The 22941-nt window shown below is 31.2% G+C and overlaps 1 protein-coding gene across 3 annotated transcripts in view; it reads left to right on the top strand.

Moving 5' to 3' along the window:
• Positions 1-22941, top strand: part of LOC118202091 (hapless 2) — an 87573-nt gene that overhangs the window by 4908 nt on the left and 59724 nt on the right. For all 3 annotated transcript variants that reach the window (XM_035374260.2, XM_085821088.1, XM_085821087.1), the window contains exons 2-5: positions 556-696; positions 9780-9917; positions 13769-13917; positions 17403-17571. In XM_035374260.2, coding sequence (XP_035230151.2) covers positions 556-696; positions 9780-9917; positions 13769-13917; positions 17403-17571 — 597 coding nt within the window. The remainder of the gene's footprint in view (positions 1-555; positions 697-9779; positions 9918-13768; positions 13918-17402; positions 17572-22941) is intronic.

Raw genomic sequence — 22941 nt, 5'->3', positions numbered from 1 at the left:
CTGTATGTAATGCAAATTTTCATTTTTGCTGACAGCTAGAAGCAATTTATTTCAAAGCTTTAAATTTTGTCCAAAGAATTGGTGACAGCATGTTTCAGTTATACTATTACAGATTTTTCAAAATTAATTTTTTTTATATTAACTTCAATGTTTTTTTTCATTTCTGAGTATTATTGCAGTTGTTATTTCAACAGATGTGTTAAGGTCTGGCAACCATGCTTATGACAGTTTTTCAATTTTAACAGGCAATGTTGCCATTTTTGTATCTTCTCTTTGTGTTGTATTGCAACATTTATTGGCTTGTAGATTGGTTTATTGGTTGATTTTTAAGATAAATACTAATTTAAAATGCAAATTATGTATGCAAAAATAGGTATATAATGAATTTTTGCAATTATAAGGCATTCTTCTTTTCTTTTGTAAAAAAATTGCCAAACTACGCCAAGGTGATTGTGTTAATATGTAAGTACCCTTGGAAAATGTTGTAAATTCTGCTTTGAAGTACATTTTATTAAAAAACAAATTAGCTGAAAACAAAAATTTTGTTTATTTCAGACATCTACAGTCTTACAACATGTTTTCATTGGTGATATCTCTAATAAAACAAGTGGAATCAAATTACGGCTTCTCAATCCTGTGGTTTTGCAGTTGCGCCAAAATCAAGTCATTCTAGCTTATCCATTTAAATATCTTAGTGTAAGTATTCTGCATTACTTTCTAATACTAAAAATGTATTATACTAATACTAAAATGTATTTTATATGATTACATTTCACAGAAGTGCACTGAAAATTGAAACCATCTTCCAAAAAAATTACATATAAAATCGTTTTAAAAATACAAATGCATTTATTTTTTTAAAATATCCGAAGCAAAGTAATTCTTATTTTAAGTAGTAAAGAGAAATTTTATATTAAAAAAATAATTTTGTTAAATTAATTTTAATAAAAAAAATCTTTTTCTCTTCTTTGTCCCAACTATTAAAAATTTTGCTACTTACGTATTCTGTTGACTGTCAAACTATCCCTGAGCTGTACAATTGTACTACTCGGCAAGCATGAGTTATGGATAAGTATGTTCAAACACACTCATAATGTCTTTGCATTCATTTGATGTAGCACCAACTGATTCTTGAGAAGATATTTTTTGTTTTTATAAGAATATAAATTGACTGTTATTGCTGTATTTTTTATTATATTTTTGAAAAATGATTACAATTCGAGATCTGCCTTTTACATAACAGTAAGCAATGGATTATTTTAAGGTTATGAAATTATACCATCAAAAAACTATGTATTAATGAACACAATATGGCACTTGGTTTGAAAATGGATAAATGATGACAGTGCAGCATAAAAAATTATGGTAAAAATATATGGTACTATTCCGTTTTGAGGACCGTAAAAAAATTGCAGTGAAAATGTATGTGCAAAAGCGCCAAATCTAGCAAACGCTCCCATTTAACAGTGTGCCAAATCTAGCGTATGCGCTGATTTCAGATCGTGTAAATTTATATAGTTATATATTTCTTAAGATGCCATTGAAATACAGAACAAAGTCTTTAATCACTCGTCGGGACTTCGGCAATTCCGGATTAGGGGTTTTTCTGGATTATAGATCATCAATTTAAATCTGGTAAAATGGCATGCAGAAATTATAAAATTAAAAATATGAAACCATAATTTATAAAATAAAGAGCAATTAGGATCTAAAAAGTATCAAAATTTACGAAAAAAGCTTAATATTTATTTGTTTACTTTATTAAACATTTCTTTCAACGCCCGCATGCGTAAAGCATACATTACTCATAGTTGAAATTAGAAAATTGCAACCAGAAAACTATTTGATGTGTATCCGTGATATTTATAATGATGAGAAATTTGATTTAAATCGTATCAAAGACGGAGTACCTCGAGATGAAATACTATAAGCCGAATAAAATAAAAACATCTGCCCTGAAGATAAGAATAGTGCTGACTGATCAACTTCCAGTTCATTGCGCGCCTCAACGTTTCCTCCCCCCCCCCCGCAGAGCAGCGTGAAATTGATAAACAGATTTTGGAATGATTAGAGAAACAAAGGATATGCCTTTATCAATTTTTTGCAGCAATTCCACTTTTTGTTTGATGGACATCGAAACATGCTTTCGCTTTGTAGATTCTTTGGCAGCTCTAGAATCGGAAACTGTTTTTGACATAATCAAAAGTTCAAGCTTACTTTTGATAAAATTGCTCTAACAGTGTGCAAAAAATAATAAGCCGGATCCAATTAGAAGATTAAGGAACAATGCAATCTGCAACATTAACTGAAATAGATAATTAGATAATTTTAGCTTAGCTTATACCGTCTGTTATACATTAAACGCACATGCATAAATGTATTATATGCATGCATAAACGTATTATGTGCATGCGTAAACGCACAATGCGTTTATGCATGCGCAGAAAGTTTATAGCTTTGAGGTCCGGATTATAGATCATTCCAGATTATGGACATCCAGATTAAAGACTTTGTAATGTACTAATTTAATTTAAAAATCATTTTTTGATATTCTATAGATTAAACAATTTGGGAATTGCCCATGACGAAAAGTGTGCGATAGAATTTTGGGTAAAGTGCAGAACCACCCGTTGCTTGATGCATTTTTAAGAATTGCACATACTCGGTATCCATGTACACATCAACCTATTTTCACTTCAAAAAAAATCCCAGAATTTCACAAAAGTGGCACTACGACACCCTTGACTTTATCTATGTACACATCGACCTATTTTTACTTGAAAAGTAAAAGAAAATTGAAAAAAATCCAATTGTTTTTATCCTTGTAAAAAGCGGCAAACAAATAAGTGGGCGATTCTGCACTTTACCGAGAATTGTTTCAAAGAAAAGGCATCATTTGTTATAGAAAATTATGTTTGAACAACCAATGAGATGAAACTATGCTTTAGCGATATCTCGGTAGCGAAATAGTGATGCAGGCATCCATTCAGTTATGTTTAGCAATTTTTATGTAAATTATAATAATAAAAATGTATTGTATGAAATTAACCTTTCATATAAATTAAAACATCAATCTTAGATAGTTATTTACTATTATAATTCCTTTCTTGTGTTAGGGTTGCTGGAATTATTTTTGGCAGCACTGGCATCAACAATAGTTTGGCAATTTTTTACGGCACTCAAAACCGAAGAGTACCAAATATATTTATGGGTACTTGGCGAAAATTGGCGATTTTTGGAGGTACATGGATACCGAGTTTGTGCAATTCTTTGACTTGTTAAAGACAAAGACTTGCACAAACTCGGTATCTATGTACACAATGACCTATTTTCACTTAAACAAAATCAGAGAATTGCACAAACTTGGCATTGCACATTTCCTTGACTTTAACCATGTACACATAGACCTATTTTCACTTAAAAAAATCAGATAATTGCACAAACTAAGTATTGCGCACTCCCTTGACTTTGGCCATGTACACATCAAGCTAGATTCACTTAAAAAGGTCAAAGGAGCAGCCAACAAAAAATATATATAATCTCAGTAAACTACATTTTAAATCAAACAATGACATAACATAAAAAAGGAAATTCATCTTTGCACTACACAAAGGAAATATCCACTTACCTTATTTACGAATTAACATGTCTTCAATCAAGCAAAATTCTTTAACAGCATCCACAAATTTCCTAAAATTATCTGAACTAGGATCTGTATACTGGCGTCACCACATAAATTCACAAAATGAGAGTAAAAAATATCCTCCATAGCGCCGTTTATTGTCCGACGTTCGACTCCTTTCCTCCTTACAAACAGGACGCTTAATAATGGCTACTAAGCAAACCTTCATTTAAACACCAGTCAAGTAATTCTCTTTTCCCCTTTCTTTCCAAATCGTACAGAAACTTCAAATTAATCTTATCACATTCAGCCATTTTACTGTCTAAACCACAAAACAAGCAACATACTTCCTAATCAAAACACACACACCACAAGCTCTTGCACATTTACTGCAATCATGCAACTGATTATGTCATAATAGGGTTTCCATAACATTCAACTACTCAGGCTACCATAAATAAAACAACAACTTTACAATAATACAAGAGGTACTCTTCTCTCTACTCTAACCAGTCTTTTACGCTCAGTTTGTAATTTGTATCCAGGACCAAACTTAGACTTGATGAGGTCCTAAGCAATTTGAGATATGGGTCCTTTTATAAGAGACGTGGGGCATATTTTTGGAGGGCACTAAGCTATGTAGCTTGCGTAGATTATACATAAATCCATTACTGTTTGTATCTGTTGATTTTGTATGTAAATAAAGAGTGGTGTGTGATTTTTTATTAAATAAAGAGATGTCAGTTGCCTCAGAATTCTGAAGAAACGTTAAGTGCAACTTTGACGGGATCTCTGACAACTTTCATAGTTTAATGGTACTCAACTTTCACAGGTGATGGGACAATACAAATACAAAAGTACCAACATTGTAATGAATTCTGAAGAAATAAGTGAATCGCCAACTGCTGAGTAGACAAGATCTCAGAATACTAATAATTTAACATCTATTTGAATAGGCTGGCTACACTGCATTTTTTTCATTTTGACATGTGTATTATGAATTCAAGCCAGTTTTCCTCAGTAAATCTTCCATGTATTACTTTTCTTGGCAAATAGCCCTTGTGTGCCATGATATTATTCAAGCCAATCTTTAAAGAAACAAGGTGAGTAATTGTTTATGTTTTAATTACCCAGTTTAAAGTAATGGGTTACAGGACTTGGCTGAAAGAATTCCTGATTTTGGAGTAGATGCAATCATGGGGAGTGCATCATTAAATAACAACTTACGTGCTGTTGCTGCTTAGACCAGTATGCTACAACCTTTAGTTACCTGAGGGCCAATCAAATGTTAGTATAGAAAAATGAGGGACAGAGACATTAAAGAAAGAAAATGAATTACATATAAATCACTAGTTTAATATATCACTTTATTTTACAGTCTAGAAATCAATGTGATGATTGGTACTGCTTTTTTGATACAAGTTTATCAATGTCCACTATAATTTCAGTAAGGCAAAGTCTCAGGTTCGATTCCAGTGAAGCACTTTCAATGCAATTTCTCGTTTTTGATTTGATTTGTTTGGGAGCAGAAAAAGCACTTTCACACACACATGTACTGCCAAACAGCGATAACATGTGCAAACAGAATTTCTGCAGTTTGGGAAAACGTTCATTAGACATCAATTTTCCAGAAATGTTTAGTGACATCACAGTTTTTAGTCTAGTAGAATGCATCTGCCTGAAGATCACAAATTTCCATTTGAAGGTCGCAAGGACCTCACTTACTTCAATCTCCATGGGGTTGTTTAACAATGACAGTTTTGTTTTTAGGGAATCAAAATCCTGGAATCTGTCCTGGAACTCTTTCTTGATATCAGTAATTATTTCATGAAACATACTAAAATTTGTGTTATTTTCTTCTTTGAGCTGCTGACAAAATGGAAAGTGTGCCGTATTATTTGCCTTCAGTGCAATTTGCATCACATTAAGTTTTCTTGCAAAAGCCTTCAATATATCCATAAAGCTGGGATATATTTTGTTTTCTGCCTTGTAGTTTCAAGTTTAAAGCATTTAGATGGGCTGTTAAATCTGTCAGGAAAACAAGATTATTTAAAACCTGGATTTCTTTCAATTTTTTCCTTAATACTCGTGACCAACTTTTTTTTTTTTTTTTTTTTTGGAAAGCAAGGATTTTATTCCTCAACATAAAACACTGTTGCAGACAATTTCCAACACTTTAGCCAGCGCACTTGACAGTGCAATGAAATGTCACCATACTCAGCATCCAAACTGTCCACAAATGCAATAAATGCTCTTTGTCTCTGGGCTTTGCCTCCCCTTATTAAATTTACAATATTTACAACAGTTTTCATTGCTGAACCTTATAATATTTATCATTTAATTGTTATATTTAATATAATTATTTATATTTATCATTTAAAGCAGTAAGAAGGGTCTTTTGTTTTTCCAAAAGTTTAACTAACATTTTTTCCAGTAAAGAAGGGCAAGTGCCAACAAAATGAATAAGAGGGTCGCATGTGGGCCATGGGTTGGACCACACTGGCTTAGACCATAGCTTGGTCAGAATTTCAGTCTTCTGTTGTAGAGCAGTTTAATCACAATGGTAAATCGCTAATAGCAATGTAGAATGCTTTTTGCATCTACTTTGCATTAAGTCAATGGGATCCTGTTTCCTCCCAAAAAGGCATTAACTTAGGTTTCTAAGTTTAAAAGCTCTGAAGGAGGCAATGCAGTAGGATTTTGCCGCCATTTTTGGTCGAAAAGACCTTTCAAATTCTGGGATAACTACTGAGAAAGGCTCAGTCAGCACATAAAAAAAGAAGGCCACTATCTGAGTGCCGTTTTGTAAATGAAAAAAAATAAAAAAAATAAAAAAAACCACAAAGCTTTTAGACTTTACATTACATCCAAAAGAGCATTTTTTTTTTATGTTTTTTGTGTTACCTTTATTTATTGCATATCATGTTCTTTGCACTTAAACCATAAAATTCAATTCAACTGCAATATCACAAAATAATTTTAAAATGACCATATCTTTAAAATTTCCGATACACAGTCTCGCATGCTGGAGATAGTGTTCCCCCCCCAATACAGTGTTGCCATTACTCACTTTGAAATCATATTGTTAGTAAAAAATTTGTTAAAGTGTTACAAAATATTGAATCCATAATAAAACAAATTCCAAGTTAGGGGGCTGCATGGGTGTTTTCGTGGTTTTCCCCATGTGTAACGTGTATACGAGCCAGTTTCCCTTAGAAAGTCCTCCACGAAGGCATCCCTCCCCTTAGGCAGATAGCCCTCGAGGCTTTGCCGTAATTAAATAACATAACATAACATAACCAAGTTAGGGCTTCCAGATGCTCATATCAAGTGGAGGATTACGTTATTCAAATTTTGATGGCTCTAGATACCATTGTTTTATCACAATGCAAGAAACAAATGTTTATGCAGATTCTTCATTATTTAATTTCTTTAAATATAACACAGAGCGATAATATTTGGTGGCAACAATTGGAAAAGTGAAACGGACATTTAAAGTTTTCGATGCAAAATGTCATAACGAAATTAATAGCCGTTCTGGACTAATGCCTTTTGGAATTTAAAAAAATGCAGTTTGATGAAAAGTAGCATTATATGTACTTTCAAAGAATAAAAAGAAGATTTTCATACCTTATTTGGTTTGAATTTTATTAGCTTCAGGAACTGGGCAGTTCTTTTTGTCACGTCTTGCACATTGGTTTTATTAAATCAGTTTGCTGATTAAACATGATGACCACTTTAACCAAGAAGTGATGTACATTGCATAGTGAAAATCATTTTCAGCAGCATTTTTGTCTTTAGTTTTCCTCATAAAATTAATCTAAAAATACTTAATTTATTAATAATAATTCTGAAAAATAATTTGGTGTGTGCAAATTGATGTAGCTGAAATTTTGTAGTTGAAGTAGAATTTAATTGATATAGCTGAATCTGGCTGGAGAGGAATATGCTAATTACACTAGATAGCTGATAAAATAAATAAATACACGTTTGTTAATATCTATAATATTCTGCATATATCTTAGACTACCGAATCCTACATCTAAGAAAATTGCTCATGTGCACTTTGTTTAAGAGTCTTTTACAATACATTAGTTCTGCCAAAATCCAAAATGTAGAGATTTGTTTCTTAAATTAATCATTTAAAAATTATTATAAAAATATGCTGAATGGCCAAAATATTAGAGACACCTTCTAATGACATGTTAATCTACCTTTGTGTTTAAACTTATAATTTAGGGGATAAATTTACAAGATGCTGATATTCCTGAGGAATATTAACCCATCCTGACATACTGCCAACTTTAAGTTCATTGAGACTGGATTCATTTCCAAGTACTGAAGTAATCTTTCCTCTTTGTCCTATAAATACTTAATAGAATTTAGGTCAGAAAATTGAGCTGGAAACAATTTGAGTCAGTTTGAGATCAGTCATATATGCTGACAAGGCATTATGTATTAGAATTTCTTCTTAAAAATTTTTAAATATAAAAGTTCTGTAATACAGTCTACTGCTGTTATGTATTTAGTTTCTGTAAGTGACAAAGCAACGACTGGTTATTTTTCTGGTACTCTTAACTCACAGAACTTCCTTCATTTAAAATCACATATCCAATAGTGCTTCTTTATCATCTGCATAATCAGCATCACAGAAAACTTCTACTTTTTCATTTGAAGTTGAACAGTTCTGCAGAGATTCGTAATGAAGACCCAACTTTACAGTATCTTTCAGGTATTAAGAGTCCTTTCATCTGGTAAATGTTTTGACTGTTTCAGTCTCCTTTTTCATCTCTTTCCATTTCCTTTCCCCAAAAATTACGAGAATGTTTGTGTACTTCTATCACAAATTCATTTAGCATATTGGTAAAAATATATTTACGGGTGCCCTTTGGCGATTTTGGTGGTACATGAATACCAAATTTGTGCAATTCTTTGACTTGTTATTTTGGATTTGTGTAGCGGCGATTTTTGCGCCAAGAATCACCTCTACACAAATCCAAAACAACAATTCAAAGAATTCCACAAACTTGGTATCCATGTACACATTGACCTATTTTCACTTTAAAAAAAATATTAGAGAATTGCATAAGCTAGACTTTGTGCACTCCCTTTATCCATTACACATCGATCTATATTCACTTAAAAAGTCAAAGCAGCCTATAAAAAATATATAATCTCAATAAACTACATTTTAAATCAAACAATGAAATAACATAAAAAAGGAAATTCATCTTAACATTATATAAAGGAAATTTCCACTTACCTTATTTATAAATTTCCCTGTCTTCATTCAAACAAAATTCCTTAACAGCATCCAAAAACTTCCTAAAATTATCTGAACAAGAATCTGTATACTGGCATTGCTACATAAATTCACAAAAATAAGAGTAAAAAATCTTCTCCGACATTCAACCAAAGGCATTTCCTTCCTAAAAACAGAACACTTAAAATGGCAACCAAGTAAACCTTCACTTACACACCAGTCAGTTACTGCTTTTTTTTCCTTTCGTTCGAAATCATACAGAAACTTCAAATTAATCTCACAACATTCAGTTATTTTTAATAGTTTATGTAAACCACATAATAACACCAAAATCTGTCCCATCATTCAAATTCACCGCAATTATGCAACTAATTATGTCATAATAGGGTTTACAGAGCATTCAACTACACAGGTTACCATAAATGAAACAACAAATTAGCGAAAATCCAAGAGGCACCCGTCAATCTACTCTGATCTGCATATCTTCTGAAAATTTCTTCATTTGTTCTCTGTCTTTTCTAAATTCTACAATATAAAATTCTGTAATTCAAGTATTTATTCCTGCTACAAATTACATAGTATTCTAATAGCTATTTTTAAGAACTCTCTAAAAACATAAATTGATCATTATCATTATCTGATTCTATTCCATGTTTCAATCGCAACATTTTACTACCCCCTTTTTTAAAAATATTACAGTATGTTAATTTGGTCAAGTGCTCATTTGTTCCATATATACACATAATGTATGTTTCAAAGCTCATGAAGGAAACTGCATATATTAAAATGATTTTAAATATATTGATAAATTATTTTGTGTGGAATCGAGAAGAAATGAATTGTTTATAAATAAAAAAATATTTATATCGCTCTTTAAATCTCTCTTTCTCATAGGGTGTTAATGGTAAAGTTCAAGAAATAGTTGTCAATTATCAAAATCGTAAAAATTTTACTGGTTGCGATGATACTAGTTCCATTAACCCAACCTGTGGCATTAAACATGAGGGAGGAAATCCTGTACCATATAGTGAGGTAATAATATTAAAAAGTAGAGATATAAGCTCGATTTTATTAATTTGATTTAAAATTATTATAATCTGTTCTTATCTTTTAATTTAAAATATGATTGAATGATTTCTGAACAAATATTTTTTATTGATTATGGCATTTATTTTGAAAGTTTCATATTGTGCAAAAAAAATATACTGGTTAGATTTTTTTTAATTGATACTTTCTAAATCTCTATTTTAATTTTTTAATTTTGAAAAAGATGTATTTTATAACATAATGAACTAAAATATTAACATAGTTGTTGTTTGATAATTATGTTGTGTTTTATTGTTATATAGATTAGTTTTTTATTTTAGCGTATGGTATATTATTACTGCTTTGTTGCATCCAATTTCCAAAGTTTCAAATTAGTTTATTGATTAACTGGTCAGTGCTGAAATTTCATATTTTATGAATTTAATGTTAATCTTCTCAGCCTGAATATTTGTTATCTCTGAAAAAAATATAATTACATTGTGCACCTCAAAATTGCTAATGCATGTAAATAAATAGATGACCTTTATATGAATGTAGTAAATTGAGACAGGAGGGGAAAGAAAAAAGTGGATGTGTAGTTAGTTATAAAAAAAACCTAACTTTAAATTGCATACCTGATGTATGTTCGACGTCTGAATAATAAAATGGAAAACTGAATTTTAATTTTCTCAAATTTCTGTTGTTAATGATCAAAAGACATCTAAAATTTTGACTTGTATGCTTTTGTTGTTATTTTCCAATTTTTAAAGTTCCAGTTAGTTTCTCTCCGAGCCACTTAATAATACACTAATCTAAATTTCTGTGTTAGCTTCAGCTTTAAAACAGGTTTTAATATTTGTACATGAGTAATATAAATATATAAATATGAGGTATTGAAAATTGCAACAAAACCAACAAGCAATTATTTTAACAGTTTTTTTTTCTTTTCTTTTTTTTAACATAGTTAAGAAGATTGCAATTAATCTGCAAACAATTTAAAGTACTACAGCCCCTGCTAAATAAGTTAGTGAGTTATCACTATGCGTAAAATAGGATGTCAAAGACTTGGGAAGGTTTTAAATAACCTTTTTATTTAATTTGAACTTTGAACATAAAATGCTTGACATGTGCTACAGACAAACCACCACCTGTGACAATGTAAAGTGAGCAATAATAGTAAATTAAATTCAAACATGGGTAGCATAGTCTAAGACTACACATTCAATAAAATAAAGCTGTAAAAATCAATCATGTGTAGGCATTGACTAGCGAGAGAATGCAAAAGCCAGAATAATCAGTTTTAAATATAGCTGACTGGAATTCTAATAGCATGATGCAAGTGCCAGAAACTCTCTCTTGACTTCTCAGCTTATATACAGTCAAAAGTCTTTAATCCAAATGTCCATAATCCAGAATGACCTATAATCCTGACCTCAAAGCTACAAACTGTCTGCGCATGCGTAAACGCATTGCATGCGCATAATACGTTTACGCATGCGCTTTTAATGTATAACAGACGGTATAAGCTAAGCTAAAATTATCTAATTATCTATTTCAGTTAATGTTGCAGATTGCGTTGTTCCTTAATCTTTGAATTGGATCCAGCTTATTATTTTTTGCAGACTGTTAGAGCAATTTTATAAAAGCTTGAACTTTCAATTATGTCAAAAAAGAATTTCCGATTCTGGAGCTGCCAAAGGATCTACAAAGCGAAAGCATGTTTCGATGTCCATCAAACAAAAACTGGAATTGCTGCAAAAAATGGATAAAGGCATATCCGTTGTTTCTCTAACCATTCTGAAATCTGTTTATCAATTTCACGCTGTTCTGCAGGAGAGGGGGGATGTCGCAGCGTGCAATGAACTGGAAGTTGATCTGTCAGCACTATCCTTATCTTCAGGGCAGATGTTTTTATTTTATTCGTCTTATAATTCATTTCTAAATGTAGTATTTCATCTTGATATACTCCGTCTTTGATATGATTTAAATCAAATTCCTCATCATTATAAATATCACGAATACACATCAAATAGTTTTCTGGTTGCAATTTTCTAATTTCGACTATGCGTATTGTATGCTTTACGCATGCGTGCATTGAAAGAAATGTTTAATAAAGTAAACAAATAAATATTAAGCTTTTTTTTTCGTAAATTTTGATACCCTTTAGATCATAATTGCTCTTTATTTCATAAATTATGGTTTCATATTTTTAATTTTATAATTTCTGCATGCCATCTTACCAGATTTAAATTGATGATCTATAATCCGAAAAAAACGATAATCCGGAATCACCGAAGTCCCGACGAGTCCGGATTAAAGACTTTTGACTGTACCATTCTTTACAACTATAATACTTGCTTCAATAACTAATTTCCTGTAATACTTATGTATATTTTTGTTAATGATTTTCGAAAAACAAAAACTATCACCAAATAAAGTGATACGGTTCCAATAATGGAAAGTATGACATCTAATAACACTTAGCATCTTTGATATGTAATCCTTGTTCTCAATATTATTGATTTAGATTTTTTAAAGAAGGGTATAAGTTATTTGCTATTTCTGTGTTTTTCTCTTGCATGTGTGTGTGTGCATATATTACATATATATATGTATATGGAGAGATTAAAATTTTTTCTTGTGTTTTACAGAAGAGCAAGCGGTATAGCATTTTTAAAGTAACAAGACTAGTATAGAATTCAGCCATGGCCAGTGTTGGAGTCTTGCCCGCAATTAATTAACTCAGATTAACCTTCTTATTTATTTACAATATAAATTATATATACACTTTGTACAAATAGAAATATGTCGATTGATAGAATTGTTTAAAATTATCAGATTTAGCATACTGTGAGCATACTGAGTATTCGGCATCTCCTGCTGAAAGCCAGTCTCCAATTTACCCTTTTTTAACTTAGAGGTTTTTACCCTTTTTTAACCTCTTTTTGAGATTACAGTTTTGGAGAACAAGGCACTACAATTGGTTATATTAATTCATGCATCCATAACATTAAAAAACTGGAGTTTGGCAAAATATCACAGTAAAAAACAATGCACAGCTATGCGACACCACTTGGAACGAATTTATGTGGTTCCAAGTTATATATTATTTTATATTATATTATTTTGTTGCAAAGAATATATTATTTTGTTGCTGCTTTTTTGCCAATCTTTACAATTGATTGAAAGGTGCATAAATACCTTTTCTACTTTGCTCTGCATCTGGGGATTTTTTTAATTGCTTATTTTGGCAATAATTTTATCAATTAAAATAAATTAGAAAAGAAAAGTGATTAATTGAGGGTCATGGTCAAAATTAAGATAAGGTGCTTAAGAGAGAGTTTTAAAGTGACTTTAAATTTTGGTAAGTTCAGAAAAGGGAAAAACAAATAAAAATATTTCTGCTGTTTTTTACAGTTACATGTCTGTAAAACTGCTAAATATCATTTCCGTGTTTCACAGATATTAGAGATATGAAAGGATAAATGTTTTATTAAGAAATGTAGTAGTTCTAACACCTTTCCTCCCCACAGACACCCCCCAAAAAAGTATTTTCTTTGGTGTTGCGAAAATGTGTTCGATTATAAATGCAAATGTGGCAAAGCAGGTATTATTTCTGGTTACTGGTGTAGCAATATTATGAGTAATAGCTAGTACGGTGACAAGCTAGAGATTTTTATAACCAAAGGGTTGATTAAGCTGAAATTAATATATTATTTTAAACCGTTGACAACATAGGATTGAATCTTGCCTAATTTTAAAATTGGCATGCTTTCTTATATTTGCTTACAAATTGAAATTTTAATCTGTAAATGACACAAAAATGAATTTGGTTAAAATTAAATGATACTTTTCAGGGATTCTGTTGCTTCTGTCCCAGGCTACCTGTGAATCAAAAGCAAACAAGAGGTGGGCAAGACTGTTCTCTTGATGTGGGTAATCCAGATGATAAAGAAAAACAAATGTTTAAAGCTAGTGCTCATTGTTTACATTTTTCAGATGTTTGGTATGTTTAAACATATGATGTTTTGCTTATAACTACTTGATTTCAAGATTTTTTGTTCTAGTTTTGTTGTTAAAAACCACTTATAAAATAAGTATTCGATTTTGTTTCATGTGTAATGCAGCTGAATCAGTTTATAGTAAAATTGCAAGTATAGTAGCAAAAACTTATGTCAGGTAAATCTGTTATGAAAAATATCCTTCTTTAAATGAAAATAAAACACATAATTTTTTTTAAATAACTAATTTAAACATATTGCCTTTTGTTTTATATAACATATTTCCAGCCTTAAGATTACTGGCTCAAATTAATTGTTTTAATTTTTTTATTCTTTTTTTTCTGTTCATGTGTAGTCGTACCTCAATATTCATTCCAAATCTATTCCAAATCATTGTATATGTACCAAATGAACTTTTCCAGTAAGAAATAAAGGGAAAATAATTAACCCATTCTTATAAAAATATCTTATTGTTATTGTAACACTTTTTAATGCTAAAATACAAATGTGGTGGATGAAATACATGCTGTACATAAATGAAGAACTGCATATAGATGATTTTCTGCTATACAGATCAAAAGCAATTTTTCAACAAGCTCCTGATATCTCTGATCTTTATTTCTAAATCGATCCCCCCCTTTGCAACATTAGCCAGTTTAATAGCATGTTTGTTTTTCATTATCATAGACTATCATGCTATTAACTGGCTAGTTAAGTTGTTACACTTGCCATATGGTATGCAGTATCCAAGTTCTGCATATGTCTTTTTGAGGTGATCCTAACAATTTTATTCATTGCTCGACTCTTCTCATTAACTTTCCTAAAACTCATTTATGAATTTACTAATTATATATATAAACCTGAAAATTCTGTTATATTCCAGATTAATTCCTGAATAGTAGCAACAGGCATACTGATGTTCATAGCTTTTGGGACAGTCTATAGCATTGTCTCGAAAGAGAAAAAATAAGTGTAGTGCATACAGTTGGGACTTATCAAACTTAAGTTATATTCCGAACAAATACCACATACCAAGGAGGAAAAAAACATTAAGTATATTTCAAAACAGATGTATACCGAGTTACCACAGTAGTCAGTTTTGAATACGTTTAGTATTGTATAAAAAGTTTTTTTTTTTTTTTTTTTTTTTTAAGTATCTGATCTTTGGCCATGAAAAATACAACTACATAATATAATACAACTACATATACTCTTAATCTTCTTCAAAATAGACTCATTGGGAATGCATGCACTTCTTCTAGCACTCCCTTCATTATTATAGGGATTTTTAAAAGGTCTCTTTGGATATGGTTAACAGCTTACATTCTGCATAATGTCTTTCTGTGTCTCAGATCTTGCCTTTAATACTAGCATTATGCACTTCCACTCACCTGATTGTTCTTGGACAGCAACATGAAGATGATTAAGATTCACACTGGATCAACCACCTGGTCATTTTGGCTTCTGAAAATTACTCAAATTAAGAATATTTCACTTTCTACACCATTCCTGAATTTTTTTTTATGACCATGTGGTACTGTCATCAAAAGCTTGCTGAATCTTCATAATTGTTTTCTCTAAAGTTTGGGACAAAATTTGGTTCAATACTACTGCTTCAATTATTCTATATAACATGACAAATTAAAAATCTCATAAGCCTTACTACCTTATTCTTAGACTCTTAATTACCAGCAACTGATGCTCTCTGCAGGCAAGACAAAATTTACTCATGCATATGGAATGCTGAATACTTACTCATTGGAAGCCACCTTCCTTATTTACTAGTTTTTGTGGGAGAGGTAGAAAACATGCTCAGATCCTTTTTTTGAATGAACCTTATACATTAAAGATGGCCAAAACAGCTGCTTTATGGGATCGAATCAAAACCTTTCACTCATTGAAATGAATCAATTCTTTTTCATGAAGTGGCAAACTGTGGAAAGAATTGAATGAACAAATGGATCAGGAACAGTTAGTGAGGCTGAAGTGAAGAGCGAAAAGAATCAAATGAAACGTGGAATTGGAAAAATCAGCCCAATCAAATGCTAACTCCCTGAAATGATTTCTTTCAACTGCAGCTGGAGATTCCTTTAAATCTCCTTTCTACAATAAAATTCTTGAATTTTTGTTTTCCCTTTTTTTAAAGTTGGGAAATGATAAAAGTTAAATTTATTTTTAACATGGGAAGATAAACATTCTTTTCTCCCCTCAAATGAGAAAGTGGCTTGCTTTCAACTTCCTTCTATGTTCAATAATGGGAATAATAATGTAAACCAGTACTCAATATAGATTTTAAAAATTGATATCTGTGATCATACTTTTGTTTGATAATGTATAATTTTTACATTTTGTAGCTAGAACCTTTTGGAGATTTTTTGGAAATTTCCAAGTCAGGGCTATACTCAAAATGAGATTTAATATATGTCAATATTTGGACACCAAAATATTTAATGGTGGAATTTTTTTATATATATTATGCTCTAAATTAAGTTAATATGAAAAAATATATTTTATGAAGATATTAGCATTGCATAATGATTTTATTATATAACGGGTGGCCATAATTAAACTGACAGTGCTCACAGTGTTCTGTAGTGCAATTTATTTGCGAGAATGACACCACATTTTGTAGGAAGATTAAACAAGACGGGGGACGAAGGATTCTGTGAAAAACAAATTAGTTCCAGAAGTCACCGCTAGGGGAATATTTGGCGCGGTGTAATAGAAAATAGAGTGTTAACAAATGCAAATCAATACGGAAATTACCTTTTATTTTGCATTCAAATGAGGTTCAATGTGGCTGCTGTTGTTGTGGACCACATATTGCATTCTGTGCACAGTATGCACAACAGCAGAAAGTAATATGTCTGCAGGAATCTCCTGTTCAGTCTGTGATATGTTATCTTTCAACGTAGCCAGGTCCTGGACCACTCCTTGATAGACCTTGGACTTAAGGTAACCCCATAGCCAGAAGTCGCATGGGGTAAGATCAGGCGACCGAGGTGGCCATGCAGTTGGAAAGTAGCGGTTAATGACTTTTTCTGTTGTGAATTTCTGTTGTAGCATCTGTTGCACCCGTACAGCAACGTGTGGATGGGGCTCCATCTTGCATGAAAAGGATTTCCCCCCGGGCATTGTCTTTTATTGCTTTTTAAAATCGCTTTTTTAAAAGTGTTGCCATATTGCACTTGAACTAAATCAGAAAATGTGCATAATAAAAGGTAATTTTATTCCGCATTAATATGCATTCGTTAACACTCTATTTTCTATTATACAGCGCCAAATATTCCCCTAGCGGTGACTTTTGGAACTAATTTGTTTTTCCGCGGAATCCTTCGTCCCCTGTCTTGTTTAATCTTCCTACAAAATGTGGCGTCATTTTCGCAAATAGATCGCGCTACAGAACACTGTGAGCACTGTCAGTTTAATTATGGCCACCCAGTATTTCTCTTGTGCTATAGAATAATTTTAAAATTGGTTTTGTAATTAGGTTTTCTGTGAGTTCCGTAAGTGAGCCAGTTATTATGCATGAGCTATTTCTACAAGTTTTTAACCAAAAGTACTTGACCAATGGTTCTGCTGTGTGGCTGGCTCTGACACATGAGGAAGCTTTTGAACTTGGGCCCAAAAATACATATCAGTATGATGAGAATAAAACAGTATGTAGAATTTGAAGTATTTTGCAGTTTGCATAAGTCTAACAAAAACTATGGTCATTTGTTTCTTTAATCAATGTTATTAATTTTCTTTGATTAATAGATACTGCTTCTTTTTCACGGCCCCTGCAATAAGCTGCCAGATTATGTAAAAAAATTGTAATTTCACAAATTTGGCAAATTGCATAATATTGTAATAGTCTTTTTTCAATTTAACCATTGTTAAAAAAAAGTAAATAAAAAAATAAAAAATAATAATAATAATAATAATAAAAATAAAAATAAATAAAAAAAAAATAAAATAAACATTCACAATTTATGTAAAAAATGGTACTTTTGCTTTTGACTTCTGTTTGCTGAATTTGATGAACTTCCTTATATCGTGACAGTCTTTTTTCAGTCTGAACTTTGTATAAAAATGTTGACAGTTTTTAATTTACCTAGGAGTGAGGAAGATGCTGTATCTTTTTTTTTGTAAAAAGATATATTACCTCATAATCGAATATGCGCAAATGGCCATAAAATGAAACTATATGTAAACAAAAGTATGTGGAGGCGCAATGTGAAAAGTTGTAAACAAAAAATTCAATCTGACAATTGGTTTAGTGGTTCCAGGATATCGTTCTTAACAGCACTGCGTTTCATTCTCTGTTGAGCAGAGGAACTAATGTCACTTAAATGGTGCAATAAATAGCTCAACAACTATCAAACTATCATGATTGACTGGAACAATTTTATGAGAGAAGTTTGGGTACTCTTCTATTACCTGGACCACATTTAGAAATGTAGGTATGTATGCATCCATGTATGGGTTTATGTGTTTATTATGTTTATGTGTTTTTTATGTATGTATGTATACATGTACATATGTATGTGTATACACACACATATATGCACTTATATACATACTCGCATGCATACATACATACTTTTCTCTATCCAGTTCCGATAACAGAAGAGTACCAAGGTTTGTTCTGCTAGATTTACTTATTTGTAATAAGTAAAGTTTAAGTTTATTTACTGTTTGTTTTGAGTTTAATTACTTATTTGTAATAAGTAAATCTATTACAAATAAGCAATAGATTTACTTACTACTTAATAATACTAGATTTACTTACTATGTAATAAGTAAATCCAGGGCTACCTATTTGTCCTTTTAATAAGCTAAAGGACAAATAGGTGGCCCTGGAAAAATAGTCAAAATTGATGAGATTTTGTTCATGCTGGGATAAAACAATGCTGGCAGAGTTCTTCCACAACAGTGGATATTCGGCAAGTTATGCTGTCAAAGTGGCCTGTGCTCTCTGTTCAGGTTCCAAATTGGGATGTGAGCACACTGATATCAACGATTGTAGACTATGTAGGGGAAGGTTTGATAATATATTCTAATTGCTGGCAAGCCTATAAAACATACAATCTTGAATAGACTAGTTACAGCCATTTTACAGTGAATCACACATTTAATTTTCTTAATCCAGCAACGGTTTCTCACATCAAAATGTAGAAAGATCGTAGGGTTTTGTTAAATGGCAAAACAAAAAGCAAAGGGGTATGGCCCAACATCATTTAGAGTTATATCTTTCCGAATTCATGTCACAGAAATCCTTTTGCAATGATAAGCCCATTGCTGCCATATTCAAATCAATAGTGGAAATACAGCAACCATAAATTATATATGAGTAGGTTAAACCTGGCTATAATCTTGGCACCATTTTGATAATGAGGGCTGCGAAAATCAAGTACAGTCAAAAGTCTTTAATCTGGACATCAATAATCTGAAATGATCTATAATCTGGACCTCAAAGCTACAAACTTTCTATGCATGAGTATAATACCTTTACGCATGCACGTTTAATGTATAACGGACAGTATAAGCTAAGCTAAAATTACTATTTCAGTTAATGTTGCAGATTGCGTTGTTCCTCAATCTTCTAATTGGATCTGGCTTATTATTTTTTGCAGACTGTTAAAGCAATTTTATAAAAGTAAGCTTGAACTTTCGATTATGTCAAAAAGAATTTCCGATTCTGAAGCTCAAAGGATCTACAAAGCGAAAGCATGTTTTGATGTCCATCAAACAAAAACTGGAAGTGCTGCAAAAAATGGATAAAGGCATATCCTTTGTTTCTCTAACCATTCCAAAATCTGTTTTATCAATTTCACGCTGCTTTGCGGGGAAGGGGGGACATCGCGGCATGCAATGAACTGGAAGTTGATCTGTCAGCCCTATCCTTATCTTCAGGGCAGATGTTTTTATTTTATTCGGCTTATAATTCCTTACTAAATATATTATTTCATCTCGATGTACTCCGTCTTTGATACGATTTAAATCAAATTTCTCGTCATTATAAATAACACGTCATATAAATACACATCAAATAGTTTTCTGGTTGCAATTTTCTAATTTCGACTATGCGTAATGTATGCCTTACGCATGCGCGTGTTGAAAGAAATGTTTAATAAAGTAAACAAATAAATATTAAGCTTTTTTTTTTTTGTAAATTTTGATACTCTTTAGATCATAATTGCTCTTTATTTCATAAATTACGATTTCATATTTTTAATTTTATAATTTCTGCATGCCATCTTACCAGATTTAAACTGATGATCTATAACTGATGATCTATAATCCGGAATCGCCGAAGTCCCGACGAATCCGGATTAAAGACTTTTGACTATAGTGCCAATCAAGATTATATTTTTTGATTAATAAATATATTATTGTTTATTGTTAATAATATATATATACATAAAGAAACTTAATAAGAGGCAAAAATTAAAAACAAAATTTTTATACCTGTTCTACAGTGTAACTCAGGGTTCGTACGGTCCTTAAGAGTCCTTAAAAGTCCTTAAGTTTTTTGGAATCGATTTTTGGTCCTTAAAAGTCCTTAATTTTGGCCGAAATCGGCAGAAGGTTCTTAATTTTAATCCTGTGAAATTTCTGTCTGTTTTTACGACTGCCATTTTGAGTGTGAATTAGCAGTTTGAGGTATATATTTGACGGTTTACTGATAAATATGGTTATTTGAATGGGTTATGATTTGTTCCTATTTCTAATATAAATAGTGGGATACTAGAGTTTCTGAGCAAGAAGTGAAACAAATATTTCGAAATTATTTCACTTTTTCTAATGAAGAGCTCTTAAACAACTTTTCGCATTTGGGGATGTGAAATTCTTTTATTGAATGGCTCTAAATTTGGCGACTTATCAACATTTGGCGAATTTTAAGATCAGTTTCTATAGAAAATTTTAATTTCCATGGTTTGAGAATTTTTCGACGATTTTTTTTTAAACATTCCAACATTGATAAATATCATTAAAATTATGGTAATATATTGAAATTATATTTAAAAAATAACATATTGATTAAAAAATATCTTCTTTTTAATTTTTTCATGATAAGAGTTTTCTCATGTAATTGTCTCAGAGTGTTCAGAGTTCTCAGAATATGCATCAGTTTTCTCTATAAAATTAATTTCACACTTTTTCCATCTGATTTTTTTTTTAAATATTTCTGGCTGTTTGCTGTTACAAAATTGGTAGGTGTAATTTTTCTTCCTCACATTAGACATTGCAACTTGGAAAGTATAGAAGGATTTGAAAGCAAGATTTATAGACCCACCATTCCATAAGATATTAGAAAATTGTGAGAAAATGAAAAATGTCTCTATGGTATTAACACGTAATGGATGTATTTTGCAGAAAGTTTGCAATGAATTTCTTACTTTTTGGAGAACATCTGGAAGAACAATGAAAACATAATATCTGAATGCTTTACTTCTGATACTAGAATCTTTTTCTTAACATGCTTATCTTCCCTTTATTTTCTCTACTTTTCACTAGACACAAGTAGGAAAAATATTAAAAATGCTTCTAATCTTATCACATGGACAGGCATTATAGAAAGGAATTTTTTTATTAACAAAGAAAGTGAAAACTGGCAATTTAAAAGATTCATCTAATATGTCTTAATGCATCATACACAGGTCTGACGCTAGGCATTTTCCCACTTGGTGCAATCACATGGAATATTAAACTTATCTCTGTAGATCCTAAATTTTGCTGACTAGTGCCTTTCTAAATTCTGCTTCCAGTGCCTGCTCTAAATTCTAAAAGTTTTGCCATTTCTACATTTTGTTGCTCGGTGTGTCACTAAATTCTAAAAATTCTGCCACACTAACTCTGTAACCTGCCCTTACCATATATATTTCCTATTTCTCCTGAATGTTCATATTACTAAAGAAATAAAATTAGCAGCTTAGAAACTGAGTACATACAGAGAAAGAAAATTATTCTTCAAATATATATACATGTATTAGGATGTAAATTACCCAGTTGTTTATAATTTCAGCCTTTACTATAATTTCCTTTTTCTATTTCCTCCCCAGAATGCAAATCGCTTAGGCAGTTTTTAAACTGAGGTTATTGGTGTGCAAGACAGAATTTGTTTTTAATCTCCACTTGCTCGTTGCATTAGTTCCTGCCAGCTCTGATAATTTGCAACTTTTTGTCTTTGCATTATTGCTGCTGACATTTGAATTTGTTGTGATGATAGAGTTACTGAGCCAGCTTAAATTAAAATTAAATTGTTTAGTCTTTGACCACTAGTCCACATTTTTTTGTTTGAATTTGATTGTTCTTGTTTAATTACATGACCACAAACTGCAATTGAATTGGTTAGCATAAGAACATGCCTTTAAGTTCTTTTTAAATAAGAGGCTTATTTAAATGTTTATCTGACTTTGTAGTTACTTTGAGACATAGTGATAACTTGCTTCATGTCTTTCGGGAGTTTTTGGACTATTTAACTTTTACCAAATTAATTAATAGGTACATTGTAGAGAGGTTGATAACTTAGGAGATAAAGTACGCAGAAACTAGTCAGAACATTGGTTTGTGTATTCAAACAGATTTTTAATTGTTAGGAAAGATGTTTAAAGAGAAGAAAATTGATATAAATTAAGCCAAAATGTCTGGGAAGGCTTCAAATTAAAAAGATGTATAAATATTTTGTTGAGTGTTGTTGCTACAAAACATAAATGTTTTGTTTAATTACAAAACATAAATGTTTTGTAGCTTTTAATGTATAATTATCCTAATATCTTTTAAGAATCATAACAAACTGCATGTATTTTAAAGTGTGAAATTTTATTAGATTGGGATTTTAATAGGGACTTTTAACAATGTTGTTAAAAAATAAGTAAAATTGAATAGTAATCATGTAAATCCATACTGACTAAGGTTTTCTAACTACATAATTTAATTCGTAACTAACTGCTTACTCTAAAAAATTATCTCTGCATAATGAAGTGAGTTATTGCCTTTCATTATTCCTTAGCGTGGCACAAGGTTTAAACACAAAAATGTAA

This window comes from Stegodyphus dumicola, chromosome 7 (assembly GCF_044657685.1).
Source record: "Stegodyphus dumicola isolate Sdum_Otavi_A_Nest chromosome 7, ASM4465768v1".
Classification (NCBI taxonomy): domain Eukaryota; kingdom Metazoa; phylum Arthropoda; class Arachnida; order Araneae; family Eresidae; genus Stegodyphus; species Stegodyphus dumicola.
The sequence above is the reverse complement of the archived record's forward strand: the minus strand, read 5'-3'. Positions and strand labels throughout refer to the sequence as shown.